Raw genomic sequence first — 22,972 nt, forward strand, 5'->3', positions numbered from 1 at the left:
CATTTGCAAGATATTTGTCAGAGCATTTTCTGTAATTACTTTTAGTTTTGGTTTTATCTGCGATAAACCACTTTTGGCGCTCTTTTTTTCTCGAGATAAACGTTTGATTATGTCACGATAAGATTGGTTATTTTGCTTTATGCGCCCCCATAAGTACAATTTTAAGGGACTTTAAGGGCCGGCGCAGATATCATCATTGTCATACTATTATCGACATTGTTCTTAATAATATTCAATCTGAGCCGGCCCCTCATTGTAATTTCTCTATCTATCTGTCCATACTAATATTAAAAAGCTGAAGAGTTTGTCTGTTTGAACTTGCTAATCTCAGGAACTACGTGTCTGATTAGAAAAATTCTTTCGGTGTTAGATAGCCCATTTAACGAGAAAGGCTTATCATCACGCTAAGAACAACAGGAGCGGAGCACTGCGAGTTAAACCGCGGGGCAGAGCGAGTAGAATATGAAATTAATAGTACCTACTTGCATATTAATATTTTTCAAAATGCTTGTGAGGTCAACATAATATAATATGTACATATTATGTGTTAAAATATTATGTGCTTACTATTTATACGCTTGCTTGGAAATTAAGACGATTAGGTTTGGTAAGAGATGTATATTATCAAATCTTGATAATAAAATACCTGTTTGGAGAAAACAGATGTTCAATACTATAGAAATTGCCAAACAGTTCAATTATTACAATATCTAGGACCAAATCAATAGAGAAAAAAGTCGATTAACACCATTGCAGCGATTATTTTTTGTGTTAAAAAACAAAAGATATGACAAACCTGATATGAAAATAAATGAGTACATATATCGAAGGTTAGACTTTAAATTGTAAATGTTAAACCTCAATTGTAAATTGTAAATGTCCTTCTAGAAGAAGTCTCTGAATAATTAAATGTCTCAGGAGTTTGAGTTAATTAAAAAGTAAAAAAAGCCTAAAACAACTAATAATTTTCCATTTCATTTACTATCAAGATTAGAATTAAAATATGTAAATCATTAACAATTTAAATTGTACATTCGCCCTTAAGGCTCATACATCATGCAAAATTTCCTCATAATCAAATAGTTCAGGATCCATCGCCCATTTTTGCATGTGATTACTATAAAGCTAATTTTTCGTGAGTAACTTTATTTTGATGAGACTCCCAATAATTTCCTGTACGAAACTCTCGATTGTGGTAGCTAACAGAGGTAACAAGGATAAAATGTTTTGATTTGATGGTTCTCAAATATTTGTCGTGATATGCATCAAGCCTCCCCCGTAGAGCGCGACAGGGACAATTATTGCAGCTCGGGCCGAAAATATGTACCTAGGAAAATTACGCGAATTAGACGTTCCGTAGCCCTGTTTCCTCCTCCAAAACTGGACCGATTTAATTACTTCTTTCATAATTTAGTAGAGAAAAGTATAGGCTATGTTCTTAGGTTTTTGCTTTTTCTATATAATGTTCAAATAATAATAGTTTAAAAAAACTAAAAAAAACACGCTTTTTATAGAAAACCGAACTAAAAAATAGAAAATTTTATCAAATTAGTGTATTGTCATCGGTCCTCAATAAATCTACAAAGTTTGAACGAAATCTGGCCGTTTAAAGTGGGTCAAAATCGCACCCAAAGAAGTCGGTTACAAACATACAGGTGAAGCTAATATAAAGCGTGTAAAATTAGTTTTATGGAAGACGGAACATAACGGAAAATCTGTCCTATTTCTTACATTTTGAAAGATTCATATTTATTTCAATAATTATTTAGATATAACAAAAAGGAAAACGTAGGAACATGGCTAAAGTTACTATAGATTCATAGTAAAAAATATATTGCTCTAGTGGCACAATCCCGCGACGAAACAGGGGACTACGTTTGTATGGAAAAACGGCTCTTTTGTCTACTCTTAACATGTTCAACACTGATTGCAGTGAACTTCAAGTTAACAACTAAGAAATAATGATGAGATAAATTAAGAAACGTTTATAACATGAACATAATATTATGGATACATAATATTAGGTATATAGGTTTTGTGCCTAATTTTTTATTGTCCCGTTTTAACCCTTTAGGTCCGCAACCCTAAAATATAAAAATTTAGCTTTTTCACTATAACATGTACTTAAGTACAAAGCTTAATTCAATTAATTAGGTTTATATAAAAAATATGGAAAATTAAATATATAATCTGTACAAAACGTAGTTTTGGAATCGTAAAACATTTTTTTAATTCGCTGTGCTAAAATATACATAAGAATAAGGAGACCAGTTTTTAGACACGTCAATTATAAAAATAATTTATCAAAACGTCGTGTGGATCCTTCCTTACTTTCAATAATCATATAAATTAGCAGAAAATTCGATTGCTACTATTAATCGAGCAGACATCACGATGTTGAAATTGTTTGTTGTATTCTTGCTATCAACAGCTTGGATAGCAAATGGTAAGTCTTTTTTTATATATTTTATAAAACATATTGTTTTTTATGTTTAACTAGCTGCGCTCCGCGGTTTCACCCACGTGGCTCCTCTCCTGTTGGTCTGAGCGTGATGATATATATAGCCTTCCTCAATAAATGAGCTATCTAACATTGAAAGAATATTTCAAATCGGACCAGTAGTTCCTGAGATTAGCGCGTTCAAACAAACAAACTCTTCAGCTTTATAATATTAGTATAGATTGAACAGTGGAGATACTCACCATACTCGTATGTCCTAAATTACTTTGTACCTATGTTTAATGTTAAAATTTCAATTGCTTTCAATCGTAAATTTCAAAATAGGAACATATAGCTGCTACGATTTCAATTGCATCTATACACTGAAATTAAAAAAAATCTGATAACATTTTATTATGCTGATTTTCTAACCCGATCTTATTTTTATGGCAACCGTTTTGCTACTTGTTCCGAAACATATTTAAGTCGACCATATTAAAGAAAACAGTACAAATAAACAATACAATACTAACTATTCCCCCAAAATCCAATACTATTTTAAATAACTTAAAATTAAGATAATTAATTAAATTACAGTTGTTACTATTTCTAAACTAAAGCCGATTTTGAAAATTGCTTCACCAGAAGAATTCTGTATTCTGCAATTTCTTTTCCTCTCAAAATAAATATTTTACCTTATATTTTACTAAAAATTTTCACGTCTGTTTCTATTGGTTGAAGCGTGATGTCATATAACTTAAAATGTATAAAATATTCCTCTACAAATGAACTAAGTATATATAATATAACCTAAAATGTTCCTCCACAAATGGACTATCCAACCCAAAATATATTTTCAATTAGATCTACTTTTTTCTTGAGATGAGGGCGTTTAAACAACTATAACACTAATTCTTCAGTCAGTATCAGTGTACATCATTCCAGATATACAAAAAGTTATATTAAGGTTCGGATTATAAATTAATAAAATTGATTGCAGGGGCTACTCTACAAGGCGACGATAAAGTAGCACTTTTAAGCGAAAACAATAATGAAGACTCCAGTACAGTAGCACCTGGTGAACACGAGGATGAAGAAATGGCTTCATTTGAAGACAACGGTAAAATAAGAAAAATACGTTCAATTGAAGCTAATGCTGAAGAAGACGATGACATAGAACCTCCTTCTGGAGGCAAAAGAGAAGGAGTACCATTAATTAGCAACAATGAAGTCGACACTAAAATAGTTGGAGGTAAAACAGCACCAGATGGAGCGTACCCACACCAAGTATCGCTAAGGAGAAGCACTTGGACGGAATTCCACTTCTGCGGCGGTTCCATCATCTATTCAAAATGGGTGTTGACAGCTGCCCATTGCACGAAAGAGTAAATATCATGAATAACAAAATATTATGTAGTGGGAATGAAATCATTTTTTTACTATTGTATGCTTTCATCTTAATAAATAATACGGTAGATAATATCCTATCCTAGAACCTCTTTATACTTGAGCGATTGGAAATTTTAAAATAAGAAAAAAATTATTGTTAACTCATTTCTTATACATATTATTTCTGTAGTTTACAGGCTAAAGAAATAACAGTTGTGGCTGGAACCAACAAACTTTCATCGGGCGGCTCCAGATATGAAGTGGACCAAATAGTAAATCATGAGAAATTTAATAGATCATCGTTGGTTAACGATATCGCACTTCTTAAGATGATATATGAATTCGAGTTCGGCGTGAAAATCGCTTCCATACCCTTGCCATCAAAGGAAACCCCTGTTGGAGCAGAAACCACAGCAATTGGATGGGGATACATTAACGTGAGTCGCTCATATTATATTCGATACTAAATTGCAATAAATTTTATATATTTTTCAAACACGTACCTAATTTTGATACAAGAATTACCACCAACTCACGGTTGATTTAAGACTTTGTAAAGGATCTGTTTTGAAAAAGAAAGCTCCTAACCAGTTATTTAAAGACGTCGTCAAATCGGGTGTCGTGAAATTTTAATACCTGAAAATTCTATAAAATAAATATTTAATCTTTCAGAACTATAGAGAGCTAGCGGACGATTTACAAATGCTAACTATGTATACAGTATCTTTGGATAAATGTATAGAAGCCTACCAGAAATGGCAGAATCAAAATCCATTATCAGAGAGCCAAATATGCGCAAAATCGAAACCACAAACAGCTACATGTTCGGTAAATAGTTTCTTTTGCCTTTTTCAGATTTGGTATAAAATTGTGACGTGGTCTGTACAGTTGGTACAGATATACTGTCAATTAACAACCAAGAAGCTTATAATATCTAATACACTTGTATGTTTTTTTATCCCTTTCACACCTAACTTGGCAAGTGGGTGTGAAAGGGATAAAAAAACATACAGGCGTCATTCAAGGTCATATTTTCTTGTTACAAGTTAATGTTCATACTGAAATCTCCAGTGTATTAGATATAAGCTTCTTGTTAACAACAGTGATCGTTCAAAATTTATATCAGTATAAAATCATAGTACAGCATATTTGAGTATAAAACATATCCATTATGGCTTGCTACATTATATACAGGGTGTCCCACTGTTGGTATACTAAGCTCTAAGTAGGTTATAGTTTTGCATACACTGAGTACGTAAAAAATACTTATAAAATTCCAGACGCATTTTTTTTTCAAATAGATGAATTCTTAAAACTCTATGTGTACACCCATAACAAGCAACCCGCCCAACTTTTCCACCAGCACGTGAGCTATCGTTTAAGATTATGTTTTCATAGACAAAATGCTCACATTAGAGAAGCGGTATATGCCAGCTGCGCGAAGCTAGAGAAGTAAACATGGATTTTCAGGAAAAATTTTGCAAAAATATTTTGACGTATTTTTTTTGTTTAAGTATTTTTTACGTGATCAGTGTATGTAAAACTACAAGTCCCTTCGCGCTTAGTATACCAATAGTGGGACACCCTGTATAGATTAAATTACATATAATTTATAATTATTAATATTTAAACCACCACTGCTCAATACAAATAATAAAGCGCGTCACACACGGTGAAGATACTATAATATTTTATGTTAAGATTCTCTAATATAAAATATTAGAGTTTCTTAAGGTATGCGGTATCAGCGTTCTGACCATCATTTTTCTTTTTGTCATTGCGTACTAAGACCCCTGTAGAACCGCCATCCTGTTACAAATGACCCGAAATTTTGTGTCAGTGTTTTGAATCTTAACATAAAATAACATAGTATCTTCACCGTGTGTTACGCGCTTAATGGATGAAAATGAATCAAAGTTATATACAGACTATCTGAAACATGGCAAACGATGAAACCTGCCCCGAAACTATTAATAAAAAAAATTGTGAAGGCGCACAATTAAAATTATTTCTTCAAACTTATCATTTAAAATAATTTTTCACGTCTTCGAGCTTTCTTTTGAAGTGAAACTTTTTAGGCGCGTTGAGTGTAAAATTTTAATGTCACGTCATGCCAATATCGTCACGTCATGGAGTAAGGCGACAATTTTGGCATCTTTGAATCTTGCCAAAGAAGTTTCACTTCTGACACGTGTGCTCGCACACCGCTCTTTTTACTGTATAACTTTATGTTTTCAGGGTGACTCTGGCGGTCCTCTTATTGCTGATGGTGAGATCATAGGCATTGTATCTTATAACATTAAACCCTGTGGCAAAGACTATCCAGATGTATTCGCCAAGGTGTATGCCTTCGTCGATTGGATAAAAGATAAAACTGGTAATAATAATGAATGAATTTACCAGACTAAAGATATAGTCGCCATTATGTATCAATCAATGAATAAAATATAGGCATTTAATTCGATTTTTTATTTCTTGATATCGAGGTTTATCCTGAAATTATGTTTTCTTTTTTGAAGTGAAGCTTCCTTAGGCTCGTTGAGAGTAAAATTTCAAAGTTGCTTTTTGGCAATAACGTCACGTAATGGAGTAAGGCGACGATTTTAGTGTCATTGAATCTTGCCAAAGAAGTTTCACTTCAGAAACGTGTGCTCGGCACAAACGCACTTTTTTAGTTACGAGCTATTGTAAAGCTGTCTTAAGCATGCTTTTCTATTGTACTCTTATCTTTATAGCTATAAGCAAAAAGCTTTGATTTAAGTGCGCTAAAAGACAAATATAAACTTACACGTACACTATAAAACTTTTTCTGGTAACTTATGATGTCCTAACTCATCTGACACAATTTATTTATATGATAAAGATTACCGCGAGCTTTAATAATAATAATATAAGCAGATATTATATAAGCAGATATATAGATTAAAAAGAATTATTATTATAATCCTTTTTGTTCATTTACTTATTTATCGATATAGTGACTCGCATAATATAACAAGACAAACACTCATTTATTAATTGAAATTCCATAGCGTTTTCAATTCTTTAGTTATTTGATAAAACTATTCAAGTAGAGAATAAATTGCACAAACATTACATTAAAAGTACTTTTACAATATAAAAGATCCTTGACATCCCGTGGAGTATGTTTGACATGAATTTGCACTTAATGTAAGTGTGTGACGTCACAGAATCCCACAGATGGACTCAATATGGCTCTATTGAACTACTATAATATTATAAAGCTGAAGAGTTTGTTTGAAAGCGCTAATCTCAGGAACTATTGGTTCGATTTGAAAAATTCTTTCAGTGTTTGATAGCTCATTTATCGAGGAAAGCTCTAAGCTATATATCATCACGCTAAGACCCATAGGAGCGGAGCACTGAGGGTGAAACCGCGGGTAAGGTAGTCATTTATGTGAAAACCATGAAAGGATAGTAACGAAGATAATCTTTATAAATAAGAATGAATCGTCAATCGTGTTGCTATACTCGAGAATAGCTCTACCAATTTGGCAATCTACCATTAGTGGGAATAAATCATCTATATTTTTCATATAAGGCTGATTATATTTTTTATCTGATTCCATACTATACATACATATATCTGATTCCATACTATACATACATATAACATTTCGTTTGTGTTATGGAAACCAGATAGCTGATGTCCGAAATATAATGTAATTTTAAAAAGATACTTAAATAGATAATTGTTAATTAGCCCAGCCACAGAGCAAACATCGATGTTCATCACACAAAAATTTTCCCTGAGTGATTTTTCTTTATGATGACGTGACTTATTGCGGTAGATACTTGATTTTTGAAGTGAAACCTTCTTTAGCGGCGTTAGGTATAAAATCTTAAACTCGCGTCAGGACACGTGGCCTGATCGAAAAAGCGTAAGACGAATTTTTTTTTTTGTTTTTAGCCCTTATATTCCATGCGTAAGACGGATACCATTCCAAAATATCAAACATGCTGAACGTTAATATTCAAGTTTTCACTTCTGCCGGCACTCCCGGAGTGCAACCCGTCTTTTTTTTGTGTGCTAAGCTGAAAGATAGGCCTAGTCAGTAACGTTTACTATCGTTAGATCTTTGAATGGAAATTAAAAAAAGAATTGAATGCCAAGAAAGATAAAATTACCCAGTACGTTCACAACTTCAAGGGCCCGTAAAAAATAAAATCACATAAAAAATATTTTCGTTTGGCTTTTGAAAACTTGCTCTATCTATCAGGTAGCTCTTCTGCTTCTCTCAATTTCCGGGTTAATTCGTCTAAATTGTGGCATTATCTCATCGTAATAACAAGTCACGTCACCATAAATAAAAATCTCATCGTACTCGGCAATAGGTGAAAATTTAAAAAAAAACGTCATAACTCCGAAAATACGAAAAATCACATCACAGGGGGGTGATTCGGATAGCCCTATAGGTCCTCTACCTCCTGGCTTCAGTATATCCATACTTATTGGGACAACCTGTTTAATTATATTTTTCTCTTTTTAAATTTACTTTTTTTACTGTCTTGTTTATTATGTTTTAAGACTTTGTTTGATTACGTCCTTGCAATAGATGTTTTTACTTTCTTTCTTTCTTTGAATAATATATTATTTCCCCGTGATTACCCCAGACACGAACGTTACAAAAACTTTTTTAATAAAATAAAACAATATTCAATATAATCTTCATTTAAATAATTTCATAATCTAGCGTAACATTATCATTTCAATGCCGACTTTTTTTATTTAGAAATAGATCACTGCTACTTATGACGTAGATTTATTTTAATTCATATGAACAATTATTACTCAATACAATAAAATAACTTATTTAATTGGCATAAATTAACATTTTACACATAAATTTAAAATTTTTTCGTTCTATATCTATGCAGCGCCTTAAAAATGTACGGAAAGAGATATTTTTTTGCATTTCTTCCCCATATAAAGTCAACGTGATTCATTTTCTGATACGGTAGCACGACAAACTCTACTACATTTGGCAGCTTACTCCTCAATACTTCCACATCATCCAGTGACGACAGATTATCGTTCCTACCAGCTAACAGTACTATCGGCATTGTAACCGTTGACAAATCGTATACTGGCGGTTCCGGTGATTTATACTTTGCCATGTTTCCTATTCTGCCATAATCAAATCTTGCAAACTTCCGGCTCGTCCCCACTTGCTCATAATGTACGAAAGATCTACTTGATGCTCCAGCAGGATAATAATAGAAGATTGTCACGTGATAGCCTTCTTCTAACTCATCAATATCTGCACCAGTTACGAAGGACATTCCGAGGACTATACATATTTCGTACCCTATGTTAGGCAGAGAACATATCTTTCGTAATATCTGGACGACTAAACTGCTGTACCCAAAGAATTCATTAATGTTAAACAGTTTCAGAAGCGAGTCTGTTAATGGATAATATTGTAGAAACAACGACATCGGAGACGATGACTTGTGAAAGAAGCACACAGGTGACAGAGCTATGGCTAAATTAACTTTATCATTATATTCTGGTCTAGTGGAACCTAGGACGTAGAACACTGTATTGCCCTGGGAGTGTCCTATAAGATTTAATTTTTTCACTTGCGTTTTGTTCAGAACTGTATCAATTAGAGCAGGCATATCGTAGTAACCCATTTCATGGAAACTGAATTCCCAAAAAGAAACGTCCTTATCAGGGTTAAGCCGTAGGTGTTTTCTGGAATAATGATTGCCTCTGCAGTTGGCAAACCATAGGTCGTGGCCCTTTCGCGCCATAGTGATACCAAGGGAATTTTCGCCTCGAATAACCCAGGTGTCTGCTGAATCTACATAGCCATGTATGAGTAGTATCGGTGGTTTAATTGAGCCGGGAATATGGAATAGCTGCAGAATATACTCATCTTCTGTAATGACTTCGTAGATTTCCGCCTTGAATCCATAACTCTCTGTTAATTCAGTGAAGTTCTTCCAAGTCTCGCGTAACTTATATGGTTCCTGGGACATCGCTACACAGAATTTTGTATAATAACATAAAATAATGAATAACTTCTTCATCGTGTATATTGCGATTTTGTTTTTTATATAACACTAATTCTGTTGATATTTTTGTACATGTTTGCGACTCGAGAAGAGGATTCGAGGACTCAAGTCCTCCGAATTAATATTTTCTTTGAGAAGATTATAGTTTCAATTTTCACTGCGCTCTTTAAGATTAATTCTTTAAGTGTAGTTTTCCTAGACAAATCTATTTATGTCTACTCTATAAAATATTTTTATTTAGTTCACTTTAAATTTAAAAATGATTACTATCTTCAAGATTTAACTTCACACATCTGATAAGTTACTTATATATTCGCGTACTGAAATAATTACAACAGATTGTAAACTATTTTTAACTAACAAACGATAGATTAGGATGACCATAAATTTAAATTCTAAGATCTTGCAAAATAATTTTCATTTATTATATTAAATAAAGTCTTCTAAATAATTTTTCATAAATTTACGTAGATTAATAGATTTTTTGGTACCATCTATATCCAGTATGACCGAATCAACGATATAATTTTTAACAATTTATAAATTGTTAAAATTTTGTCTCTTTAGAGAGTAAAACACAAAAACAGTAATCGATAAATTTTAAAAGTAATAATACTTTTTTGGTTTTCAACAAGATGGCTTTGATCAAGTTATTTGTAGACAGAATATTTCTGTATTACTCACATAAATAATGGTCATTTAATACTTAACTTCAGAAAAGCACAACGCTCAATTTTAAAAACATACATAATTTTTGCCATATTGTGTTTTCATTATTGTAGTTACATACTTTTAAATTAAATTAAATTTGATTTCCTCAGGGCTCTGTTCTTAATTGTCTTATATTTTCCCACCTACGTTTAGCTTTATTTCTTTTTATTTTAATGGCTGCCTGGTAGAGATCGTTACCAAGCGATAAGGCCGCTTTTTTGTTTTAATTTATACTGCAATAAAAATATTCATTTCATTAACTGTGTTTCATAATAACGCATAATTAATCCCATGAATAAAATAATTTATGTCCCGAATTAAATTAAAACGTAGACACTGAATAAAAATTAAAAGCTATAATAATATAATATATATTCGAATTTTCATAATGAAATTCATATCAATAAAATTTTCCAACTCTATCGTTCTCAAGGTTACTTTATGAGGAAGATTTTTTTATTTATTACAGCTATGCAAAAAATATTAATTGAACAATATTCGTAATAAAAAGTACGCAAATTGTTAAATAAGACAACTAAAAAAAAAAAATTTGAATAAAATATCGTCTATTCATGAAAATGTGAATCAAGGGTTATGTATATGTCGCAGGCAAATTGTATAATCTCGCCGTTTACAAATGCTCGGCATTTTGTAAAATGCTAAGGATTTACTTTTTCTAAAATTCTACAAAAAGACGGTCGCGAGCTATTCGCATTTATAATAATACTATAATAATTATAAATGCGAAAGTTTGTGAGGATGGATGTGTTTTATGTGTATGTTTGTTACTCTTTCACGCAAATACTACAGAACCGATTACAATGAAAATTAGCACACATATAGAGGGTAACTTTGATTAACACATAGGTTTTATCTTAGAAATCCCAAGGGAGCGGGAACTACGCGGGATTTTCTTTGAAAACGCAGGTGAACCCGCGGGCGGAAAGCTAGTAATACATAATATGTATATGCAGTGTTTCCTTACAGAATCTCTCAAATGCCCGTATAATTTTTATATTTCATTTCTACAAAGCGGATGAAACCACCTAGTACCTACCTATTTTAATAATAAAGCTTTTTTCCAATGCATAAAATAACTTTTTAAGCTATTGCATAGCTTCTATCGCGGGCCTTGAGCGCGGGGACCGAATCGAGAAATTCCGTAACGAAAAAACCTCACGCTCCCCACTCGACGAGCTCGGAGGTGTGGCTTGAAGGCATGCTATGCAATAGCTTTACCGCGGCAGTCCCCGAGTGCCACACGTCTTTTTTTATATATTATTCTGTTATTATATATAGTAGAGCCATTTTAATAGGCAACATTTGACAGTTCAACAAAATTCAACAACGTAACCTAGTAACGACGACATAGAATAATATGATATTTCGTTTTGTTAGAACTGTACATTTGCTCAACTTTTTTCAATTACGATAACATATTTATAATAATAATGACCGATACAAGTAATTTTAGGATTTGATTTTACTGATAAACCATTCTAAACATAATAAACAATTTCTGATTTAAAGAACTGACGTTGCTACAATTTTGTGTCAATAAACCTTTTTTCTTTTTAAATACCAGAGACGTTACTCTAAAAATCGAAATCTGACATCTAAAATCGAATGCATTGATTACTTGGGAATAAAAATCATCATAAATTATTGTCATGTGTTTCAAGTTCGATTGACAAATGTTTCAAGTCCGTATCGATTAATTCACTTTAATCGATGTTTTTAAGCAGGTTACCACCCTATGAAGATAAAATTGATAGACGTCAAATGTTGCCTATTAAATTGGCTCGACAATAAACTTTTGAAGCTCGTACGTGTACGCGCGGGGCGCAGCTAGTTTAGGTATAATAAATAATAATATTGAACACTGCAAGACTTTCCGAGGACTGTAACATCCTCCGGACGTTTAAAGCACCAAAAAAACTTGTAATGACGTCTGCTTTTCGTATTATTACGTGGACGAATCTGATAAATTAAAAACATGAATAAGGAAAAACAATAAAGCACGATGTTTCTCATATTTTACCGGTAATACCTACGTATTCGAGCCCAAGTAGCGGAATAGTCATGGTCAGCAGTCACGAAGATAATGAACTTGTCGAAATTATTTGACTACTTACATAAATAATTGAAGTTATTATATTACATGATAATACTCAATGAAATAGTTATAAAATACTTATGTTTTAAAACAAAATTGAAATATGTAACTAGTCTGGGTCAAGCCTAATCACTAGTGTGTTGCATCGTAGTTCCTGTTTTTCTTTAAAAGCGCCTGTTTTTCTACAAAAGTACTGATCTAAAAAAGATTTTTAAGCTATTGCATAGCTTCTATCGCGGGCCTTGAGGCTTGAGCGCGGGGACCGATTCCAGAAATTTAGTAACGAAAAACCTCACGCTCCCCACTCCGACGGGCGCGGAGGTGTGGATTGAAGGCGTAGCATACAATAGCTTTACCGCGGCAGTCCCCGAGTGCCACACAAGAAGCTTACATGTGCCACACGTATTTTTTTTTTTCATTTTTATACATTACATAATAGGAATTCAATAAACAAGTGATGCGTTATTTGTAGGTACGCATAATAACAGAAAATTCGTATGCTTCGTGTTCGTTTCATTTTCGATTCCACGAGCTGCGACCCGCGGTTTCACCGTGGTTTCACCCGAGTAAAAATTTAAAAATAAAAAAAAATAATTTGGAAAATCCAAAAGTGCACGCCTCATAATTTTTTTTTAATAAATATTTATTAATTATTATTTTTGTTTATTTAATAACAATTAAACCACATCGAATCAGACCCTGAAAAATGAAAGGGTTCTATTCCTGAGCATACTCAAGCGTAAGAGAAAAAAAAAGACTCGATTAGTAAAGTATTTCGGTCGCTATCGACTATCGTGTTAACAAGAAAAAGGATCCGCACATACAGACACACGGACGTCCAAGACAGAACTTTTTTAAACTGTTTTTTAACTAGTTTAAATAACAAAAATGACATCAAAAATATCATGAACGTTAAAAATAGTGTTTTTTCTTAATATGTGTGTGTATGTATTATCTTACAAGTGCAATGTATGATACATAAAGACATTTTAAGTTTGAAAAATCAGATGTTTTGCGCGAAGTGACAGTAGAACCCACCTCAACGCTTCGCTTAAGAGGCGTGCAATATTTAAAAATTTCACCCACAAAATTTCGGGTCATTTGTAACAGGATGGCGGTTCTTATGTTCAAGATTATTTCTCATCTCATTTCAAATTATACTTATAAAAATATTTTTTTATCAACAACGATAGCTAGAAGTAGTCCGTCACTAAGAAAGTAGTAAAAATTTACGACCTTTTAAGCGACGAGTTTTTAAATTCAACTCTATCACTAAGTTCATAAAGATTAAATTTGTATTTCTTTCCAAGATAGTCTCGTGGGGAGTGCGGTTCAATATCGCGTTCTAAACTCAGCTTTATCGCTTAGTTCATAAAGATTAAATTTGAGTACATTTTCTTTCTATGATAGTCTCGTGAGGCCACATCAATGATCGAGTAAACATGACTCGATTATTTGTCTTGATCATATCGCTAAACGATACATCGACGATTATCGATATGCGCAGGTTTTAATTATTTTATAATTTTAATAAAATAAATAATTTAACAAATTCAATGATGGACCTAAACGGACCTAACGGTAAAGAATACGATTTTGATAAAATTCGCCAATTTTGCTATGGACGAGGTGCTAAAGTGTATTTTTTATACCCAAAATTTTAAAAATTATTTAAAAAAAACTAAAGGGGACCTAACGAAAAAATTGTGGGACCTTACGGAGACCTATCGATCAAGGTCATTTTCGACCCAAAATTCCATTGATGGGGTGCTAAGTTTGCATTGGTATCACATAGTGAAGTTTTTATTTTAATAGATATTTTAATCACTAATGTATAATGTATAATCGGTATAAACATGAAGTTCTTTTTTTTTGTTTTTGTAGTAATAATAAGACTATATTGACTATATTGTGTTCAGCATAGTACACTCATGGGTATATCTTCCAATAGAAATTTTTAGTTTCTGAACGAAAATCACAAATGTCACATAAAATGGCATTTGACATCTATTTAATAAGTTCTTCTCCTGTCGGCTGTCGCCTGTCGGCACTCGGCTGTCGCCTGTCACCGTTGACACAATAAACTATCGCACACTCAGAGAGTCTATGACTCAGAGGAATAAACCTAGGTTTATTGCTCTGAGATCGTACATGTTCATGCTTCATATTTTTATTTATAAAAACTAATGTAGTTTTTACAACGTTGTACGTAAATAATTACGACAAGGCATAATGGATTTTATTGTGGATACCGTGGGCGATGAAGACCTTCAAGACAAATCGGAGTTACTGAAAAAAGATGAAATACTTTTCATAGGTTACATATATTTATTTACTTTGAAATTAGTAACTTTTACGGGATTGTTTAATAAAATCAATATATTTCAGATAAAGAAAAGAAGACTGAAGTCATTTTAGATTTATTTGATAAGAAGAAAGCAGAATTAGACGAGAAAATTGCAAGAGAAGAAGCTATTGAAATAAAGCTTAAAAATTTGAAAATTGATCAATTATATGATGATTTCTTCAATGACATGATGTGGACAAATTCTCTACTAGCGGTTAAAAAGACAAAACCGGTTTTATTTCAATTCGATCAATTGGACAAAGAGACAGGAAAGCTTAAATCAAAAATTGGTGCTGTTGATGTTGAAAAAGAGATGAAGAAGTCAGTTCTTCAGCCTGGTATTGAAAAAGAACATTCACTACCTAAGTATAATGTTAGTGAAAAGAAGTTGAGGTCACTAAGGAAGGTATGTAAAATAATATATCAAATCCATACTATTAATATTATAAATGCAAAAGTAACTCTGTCTGTCTGTTACTCAATCACGCCTAAACTACTGAACCAATTTTCGTAAAATTAGGTATGGAGATATTTTGATACCCGAGAAAGGACATAGGCTACTTTTTATCATAGGCTACTTTAAATCCCACGGGAACGGGAACGACGCGGGGCGGGTTTTTCTTTGACTGCGCGGGCAAAGCCGAGGGCAGAAACCTAGTTCAATATAAATATTCAAATGTAAATAGCATTATTATCCAGGCTCTTAGACTTTCCCAAATTTGAATAATCCTATATAATAAGTAAAGGGTATCATTTAAGCTATCACCAATTTAATTAGTTTTGTGTTTCTTAAATAATAGGGTTTGTCCTCAAAATAGTAGATCTGTCACCAAAATGTAGTAACCAAAGAATGCAAAATCAGTTCCACAATAAATCACCTAAAATCCTGAGATATAAGGTCTAGTACCAAATAAATGTTTTTGTATCTATTATAATAGGTGTGTCCTAATAAGTATTTAAGCAAACTAATTTAAAGAGATCACCAATAAATCATATTATGTTACCTACTAGAAAATTGCATTAAGTTCAAATAAAAAATTAGGGTTTTCAATTTTTCATCATCGTTTCAACCAAAAGGTTCTGCTACTTAACTAGACTCCCAAGGTTCTAAATTTCCACTGGTAGTATAAATTATATTTAAATAAATTTTTTAGCAGAGTCATGGCAGAGTCAAAATAATCAATATTAATTATTGTTTAAAATAATTACCACTGAACAATCAGCGTTGGTTTAAAATAGCTGGCTTATGGCTAGGAGAATAGTAGATAAAACACTTAATTAAAGTTAAAATAATCAATATTTATTCTTAAAAATAACAACCACTGAATAATCAGCTTGTCGCGCCAATTTTGATCATTTTTTCATTAAAATTATAAATTGATGTATTAAATTGGTAACGAATACTATTAATTTAATATCTGAACGAAATAAAATGTTACTACTGTATTGGTGACAAAATATCAAATAAAAAGGAGTCGCAGTCAGGGAACGATAATCGATTTATTTGGTGACAGATCTACCATTCTGAGCACAGAGCTATTATTTATGTAACAAAACTGTTATTATAAGAATGAAATTTATATTCATGTAATGCAATATAATTTTATTGGTTATCGATCTCTTATTTTACACATATATTAACATTAATTTGATAATTCATACCTGGGAACAATTTTTGTTTATCTGAGAACGAAAATATTTCGTGGTGATAGATCTATTTATTAGGTGATACAACTTGATGACGAATATAAATTTTGGTGATAGAAAATATAGTTCCCATAAGTAAATAAAAATTGTATACTTACTTGTTTGTAACAACCTTCTGAAGTCATCATCATCATTGTTAGTTTTAGCTTATATTTTGTTTATAGCAATAAATGTGTTTTTAACATTGAGTTACTATGTACTACGTACTAGAGAGGACATCGCTACTACACTATTTGTAACACAAGTTAGAGTCAATCGTCTCAAACCAATATTTCTTTGTTACATTGATTGGTTTTAATTTATAAGTAATAAGAGGCAGAATATCTACAAAGTGTATGACTCACTCCCCCTCGCCGCTGCGCTTGTCGCACAGATTTAGTTCGTAGTGTCCTCTCTATAATAATACCTCAATGGTTTTTAATTATTTTACAGCAAGAAAGATTGAAGACCAAGGGTCCACGCTGGTTCAACATGCCAGCTCCGGAGATAACAACAGAACTGAAGAATGACCTCAGATTATTGAAGATGAGGTCTGCGTTGGATCCAAAACGTTTCTACAAAAAGAATGATATGGAAGTCCTGCCTAAATACTTCCAAGTGAGTTTCGTAATCTCTGTGGGCATATTTTTCACAATTGACTTTCTTTTATAATAAATTGTGGTTCTTATAATAGAGGCATGCCAGATCTTTAGTTATTTTATTTTATAAAGTTTAATTTTTAAGTAACTATCAAATGAATAAAATTTTAAGAAGAAACCCTTGGCCTTGACACAAACCACATACCAAGCTGCTGAATGTCCCACGTAAGAGTCAGATTGTAATAATGAAATAAAACGAAACAATTAGAATAAGGTTCTAAATAATGAAAACAGCATGATTATTTACATATTTTATTTTTAGGTTGGTCGTATCATGGACTCGCCTTTAGATCATGTCAATGAAAGGTTAACCAGAAAAGAAAGGAAGAGAACAATGGTCGACGAGCTTCTAGCAGACGCACAGCTTCAGAAGTATAATAAGAAGAAATATAAAGAAATAATAGACGAAAAGAGAAAGACACAATACAAGACCTTCATGAAGGATAAGAGAAAGAAGAATAAAGCGGAACTTAAAAAGAATAAAGCTAAAGTTAAGAAGAGTAAATAAATTGTGTTGATGTATTTGTTTGTTTTATTTATTTATTCTAGTAGTTAATATAATATGTATTTATTTTAAGGTTGCCATGGAAAGAACCCAGTAAGTAACTAAAATTTTCAGAAAATAATTTAGTCTTATTTATATGTCTCATCAACACATGATGGTGTTATGGCATATTATAATAGATTTTTTTAGTAAGGTATGAAAAAACATCTTTAATTTAAGGATTGGCTAATTTACTTACCTTAAAGTTTAGAATTAAGCTAAAAACTTCACCTTTCTGTGTTTATCTTATAATAATTGAAATAAAAAATATATTTTTAACAAAACAAGTTTAATATATTCATAGAAAATAAATAAAAAATATCCATTTATAAAAGTAGCACCATTTATAAGTACCCAAATATTCATTCAACATTTCAATTATATTTCTATTACACCATTTCCTTATTCTATAAAATTTATAAATAACTAATATCCCCCAGTGACATCAATTGTAGCACCATTAACAAATGAACTTTTATCCGAACTTAAAAACATTATAACTTCGGCAATTTCTGAAAACAAAAAATATTAGTTTAACATTCAAAAAATCAGTTTTGTCAAAATTTTGTGCACAATTTTTCTTATAAAACATGGTAAAAAAAATTTGAGTGGTCAGGCATTGTCCCGGTCCCGGAAAACGCGATTACGAATCCCTGATTTTCTATTCTTAAAAAAAAATTAAGTATATAAATTATTATATTAGCGTAAAAAAAAAACTAACAATTTCGTAGTACCATGTTTACACTAAAAAGTGATTATATGTATATTAAAAACTTACCTTCTGGTTGTCCCAATCTTCCCAAAGGCACCATTTTCAATAATGTTTCCTTTACTTTATCTGGTACTGTATTTATTATTGGAGTGTTCACAAAGCCGGGCAGTATAACATTGACTCTGGGAATTATGAATTAAAAATATTATGTATATCATGTATAAAATTAAATGATGTTTAACTTAAAACTACAGAATAATTAATGAAGATACATTTAATTAGTTTTTTTAAGTATGGAAGCACATAGTTTAAAAAAATATTAATATTAGAACAAGTGTTAGTCTGTTGATCTGCTTTTCTTTCAAAGTCTAAAACACAGTACCAATTTTGATTAATTTGGAATAAATCAATTGACGATCCAAACAATCAATGTTTGTTGTTGTAGGTAGGTACATGTCTTAATAATTTTTAATAAATAAACTATTTTTTTGTTCTCTATAAACCTACCTTATATTAAATTTGCCTAATTCCTTAGAAGCTGTCTTTGTCATCCCAATTAAACCAGCCTTGCTAGCTGAATAATTTGCTTGACCTAAAAATAAGCTCTATGTTACTAAATATAATTTAAGATAATTTATTATACATCCCAAAAACAAAAGAAAAAATAATATCTCTAATTTTGAATTGACGATAATGGAATATTAGAACAAAAATCTAAAATAAGTATAATATAAATGTAATCATTTATTAATATGATAATTTATAAAACTTTTCAAAAGATATTTAGTAATGTGACAAAAAAAAGTTAATTAAAAAAAATCTTAAAGAAATATTAATTGAGCAAAAATCCTTACCCATATTACCATATTTTCCCACTATACTAGAAATATTCACTATGGACCCTGGCAATGAGGCATCTATCATAAGCTTTGCAAATTCTTGCAGTATTAGGAAAGACCCCTGAAATAAAATAGATAGGGGCATTCAAAAAGGTTAATAAAACATTATTTAAAGTCCTCAAAAGTGTACTGAAAACTGAAAATCATTACATAGTATTATAAAATAGTCGTTGTCGCTGTCTGTCCATACCTATGTATACTTAAATCCTATTGAGGCCTTCCCCATTTTAACACGCTTTATATTAGCTTCACCTGTATGTTTGTTTGTAACCGACTTCTTTGGGCGCCATTTTGACCCACTTTAAACGGACAGATTTCGTTCAAACTTTGTAGATTTATTGAGGACCGATGACAATACACTAATTTGATAAAATTTTCTATTTTTTAGTTCGGTTTTCTATAAAAAGCGTGTTTTTTAGTTGTTTTTTAAACTATTATTATTAGTATATAATTTGTTAGTTCTAGTTACCCATAAATTTGTCATACCTTCAGATTGACATTAAGTACGCTATCATAGTCCTCTTCTGACAGTTTGAGCATCCAATTATCCCTAGTGATGCCTGCCGAGTTAACAACTATACTTGGTGGCACTTTAAATTGCTTTGAAAGTGTTTGGACTAGATTTTTAACAGATTTCGAGTCTGATACATCAACTTCTGCTGCACAGTGGTCACCAATTGCTGTAAATATATTTTAATTTAGATATAAGATATTATAATATATTGTAAATTTTGATGAATTGTACTTCCACTTGTACAAATCTTTATAGGCATACTTGTCATAAACATCATTTTTTTGTTCTCTGCTCATTTCTTTCGGGAATTTGACGGATAAAATATTTGAAAATACTTACCTGGTATTTCTTAGAAAACTTTGCACTCATGAATGATTGATTCTTGAATCTAATTGATTCTAAACATGCAATAATTTCTTTTAGTACAGATATTCATTGCATTACTAGTGTTATTCAAGTTATCAGCATGTTAGTCAATTCTGTACTGTATTGGTAATGTTACATGTTTAAAGCAAAATAATTTTTTTTAAAGTGAAACTTTTATTACATCGTCTCAAACTTTTTGGTCTGTGTAGCGCATGTTGTGTGTATCGCGGTAAGTAGTACATACCTACTCGGTAGCCGAACGTCACGCGACATGCGCTACACAAAGCAGTGTTCGGAACCGTTCGAACAGTTTCACTTTTACCGTGGTTTCATAAAACCACACAACATTTTTTTTTTATTAATTTCCCTCTATTGTATTAGTATAACAAATAGGATAAAAACTTATATAAAATTATAAAGAACTCACCACTTGAACCAGATGCAAGGGCTGTATGTGCTTTAATAGTTTCCAAAGCTGCATCATAATTCCTATCCGCTGCTATTACTGTAGCCCCTTCCCTGGCTAAAACTTGACATGCCGCTCTGCCAATTCCTGAACCCGCACCTGATATTAAAAAAGTATTAAAAATAAAAAAGGAAAGCCAAGTTTAACACTATGAATGATTTGACTTTCAAGACGCAGTAATAATGTCAGTTATGTAAACTCAACAACAAATAAATTCCTTGACTGATAAATATTAAAACAACAAAACTCATATTTAGGAAAATACATAATACCTGTGATAATACTGGTGATGTACTGTAAACTTTTCATTTTAATACATTTTTATTTTTATTAAATAAAAAAGAAATCATCTAAGACTAGTTCTAAGACTAGTAAATAGTTCTAAGACTAGTAAATAGACTAGATCTAAGACTAGTAAATAGTTGCGGAGACAAAGTTGCTCGTGCGCGCTAGCTCTAACAACATGAATTTTTAAATTTAGAATTTATTTAATTTACCAATATTTTTTTTTAGTTTTAATTAATAAGGATGCTTACCTGTGACAAGTGCAAGTCTTCCTGCTACTAAACCAGACACCATAGTTATTACTTAATTAATAAAAGATTATTTTGTTCGACGATCGAATAAAATGTAACATAGAACTTTGACAGGTCTATAATGCTCTTTGATCTCTGTTATCACCAAACACATCACCCAAGCTCTTAACTTGACACAAGACGATTACTGATAAAAATTTGATTATTGATAATGATAAGACTGTGAGATAGAAGACAATGAAAATTGAAATTCACAAATTGTGACAGTTGACGAGTTGAAGAGACCGTTCCGAAATTTGAATAATTGAATTTGGGATGACAGTTGACACTGACATTAAAATAAACGCGTTCAGAATTTGTAATGCAATTAATTACAATAATTTATAAACGAACGAATGCTTTTTTTATTTTGTATGGTTTTCAAAATTAATTAAGATAAATGATTGTAAATGTAAGGATAAAATATATTTTATACTTATTAATCATTAAAAACGTGAATATTTATGGATCATGCACGAGAAATTAATCTGTATAATATGTACAGATTAATTTCTTGTTTGGGAGGGTTTAAAGTTAATTTTTTAGATATTTCTCGTTTTATTTTTAAAAATTTAATAAGGCCATTTTACTAATTAGGTTAAGTACTTTCGATATCAGTTTAATTTTTTTTGATATCTGTAATAGTTACGGAATTCGCATGTGCACACTTAACGATTACACCCTGTATATTTTACCAGTGCAAACTTAGCACCCCATCAATGGAATTTTGGGTCGAAAATGACCTTGATCGTTAGGTCCCCGTTAGGTCCTTTAAGGTCCCACAATTTTTTCGTTAGGTCCCCTTTAGTTTTTTTTTAAATAATTTTTTAAATTTTAGGTATAAAAAAAAATGCACTTTAGCACCCCATCCATAGAATTTTGGGTCAAAAATGACCTCAATCGATAGGTCTCCATTAGGTCCTATAAGGTCCCACAATTTTTTCGTTAGGTCCCCTTTAGTTTTTTTTTAAATAATTTTTTTTTAATTTTAGGTATAAAAAAGTTACACTTTAGCACCCCATCCATAGCAAAATTGGCAAATTTTATCAAAATCGTATTCTTTACCGTTAGGTCCGTATGGGCTCATCATTGAAATTGTTGAATTATTTATTTTATTAAAATTATAAAATAATAAAAACCTGCGCATGCGCCTTAGAGCATTAAGGCATGCGCACATCATACATAAACAGCGCGAAATTTAAAATGGTATCGTTTCATTTATTAAATAAATCTATTGTTCTGAGAGTGCTTATTTATTAAAAACCTACTTTTCAACCTAGAATTAAAATAACCTGGTATTAGTGTCAATCTATGGTGTCAATATATTTTTTGTAGCGGCCACAGGGCCACACTACGGTCGAGGTATAGATTCGGAAAGAATAACATGCAACAAATCATTAATTTGATTCGGGATGACCTTCGCGTGGACACTCGAGGGGGCGGTATTCCAGTGGAACTGCAAGTGATGGCAGTTATTCGATATTGGGGCCGGCATGAGGTAGATGT

General features: G+C 31.6%; 4 protein-coding genes across 4 annotated transcripts; 2 read left to right on the plus strand and 2 right to left on the minus strand.

Annotated features, from left to right (window-relative positions):
- The first annotated feature begins 2,394 nt into the window (after positions 1 to 2,394).
- LOC149489463 (chymotrypsin-2-like) lies at positions 2,395 to 6,223 on the plus strand. The gene is made up of 5 exons (XM_089715061.1): positions 2,395 to 2,446; positions 3,441 to 3,825; positions 4,020 to 4,266; positions 4,502 to 4,657; positions 6,068 to 6,223. The coding sequence occupies exons 1-5, from the start codon at positions 2,395 to 2,397 to the stop codon at positions 6,221 to 6,223; spliced, it is 996 nt and encodes a 331-aa protein (XP_089571187.1).
- Positions 6,224 to 8,679: 2,456 nt separating this feature from the next.
- Positions 8,680 to 9,848, minus strand: LOC149489464 (lipase 3-like). The gene has a single exon (XM_089714944.1). The coding sequence runs from the start codon at positions 9,833 to 9,835 to the stop codon at positions 8,699 to 8,701; it is 1,137 nt and encodes a 378-aa protein (XP_089571070.1). The 5' UTR covers positions 9,836 to 9,848; the 3' UTR covers positions 8,680 to 8,698.
- Positions 9,849 to 14,848: 5,000 nt separating this feature from the next.
- LOC149489465 (uncharacterized) lies at positions 14,849 to 17,912 on the plus strand. Its single transcript, XM_089714945.1, has 4 exons — positions 14,849 to 15,015; positions 15,087 to 15,451; positions 17,185 to 17,349; positions 17,653 to 17,912. The coding sequence occupies exons 1-4, from the start codon at positions 14,931 to 14,933 to the stop codon at positions 17,896 to 17,898; spliced, it is 861 nt and encodes a 286-aa protein (XP_089571071.1). The 5' UTR covers positions 14,849 to 14,930; the 3' UTR covers positions 17,899 to 17,912.
- Positions 17,913 to 18,217: 305 nt separating this feature from the next.
- On the minus strand, positions 18,218 to 21,634 carry LOC149489466 ((3R)-3-hydroxyacyl-CoA dehydrogenase). The gene is made up of 7 exons (XM_089714946.1): positions 21,428 to 21,634; positions 20,853 to 20,990; positions 20,032 to 20,225; positions 19,501 to 19,606; positions 19,154 to 19,238; positions 18,713 to 18,828; positions 18,218 to 18,446 (listed from the first exon to the last, which is right to left on the minus strand). Exons 1-7 carry the CDS (start codon positions 21,468 to 21,470, stop codon positions 18,361 to 18,363), a joined length of 768 nt encoding a protein of 255 aa, XP_089571072.1. The 5' UTR covers positions 21,471 to 21,634; the 3' UTR covers positions 18,218 to 18,360.
- Positions 21,635 to 22,972: the final 1,338 nt, after the last annotated feature.

Source organism: Colias philodice, chromosome 3, assembly GCF_061535455.1.
Source record: "Colias philodice isolate Cphi_HAF_F1 chromosome 3, ilColPhil1 Martin Lab GWU primary, whole genome shotgun sequence".
In the NCBI taxonomy this organism is placed as follows: domain Eukaryota; kingdom Metazoa; phylum Arthropoda; class Insecta; order Lepidoptera; family Pieridae; genus Colias; species Colias philodice.

Coding starts and splice junctions, on each gene's coding strand:
- LOC149489463 (XM_089715061.1), top strand. CDS start 2,395: ATGTTGAAATTGTTTGTTGTATTCTTGCTATCAACAGCTTGGATAGCA. Junction 2,447..3,440: donor AACAGCTTGGATAGCAAATG/GTAAGTCTTTTT, acceptor AATTGATTGCAG/GGGCTACTCTACAAGGCGAC. Junction 4,267..4,501: donor TTGGATGGGGATACATTAAC/GTGAGTCGCTCA, acceptor TTAATCTTTCAG/AACTATAGAGAGCTAGCGGA.
- LOC149489464 (XM_089714944.1), bottom strand. CDS start 9,835: ATGTCCCAGGAACCATATAAGTTACGCGAGACTTGGAAGAACTTCACT.
- LOC149489465 (XM_089714945.1), top strand. CDS start 14,931: ATGGATTTTATTGTGGATACCGTGGGCGATGAAGACCTTCAAGACAAA. Junction 15,016..15,086: donor AGATGAAATACTTTTCATAG/GTTACATATATT, acceptor AATATATTTCAG/ATAAAGAAAAGAAGACTGAA. Junction 17,350..17,652: donor TCCTGCCTAAATACTTCCAA/GTGAGTTTCGTA, acceptor TTTTATTTTTAG/GTTGGTCGTATCATGGACTC.
- LOC149489466 (XM_089714946.1), bottom strand. CDS start 21,470: ATGGTGTCTGGTTTAGTAGCAGGAAGACTTGCACTTGTCACAG. Junction 20,991..21,427: donor AAGACTTGCACTTGTCACAG/GTAAGCATCCTT, acceptor TTTTAATATCAG/GTGCGGGTTCAGGAATTGGC. Junction 18,447..18,712: donor AAGATTGGGACAACCAGAAG/GTAAGTTTTTAA, acceptor TTTTGTTTTCAG/AAATTGCCGAAGTTATAATG.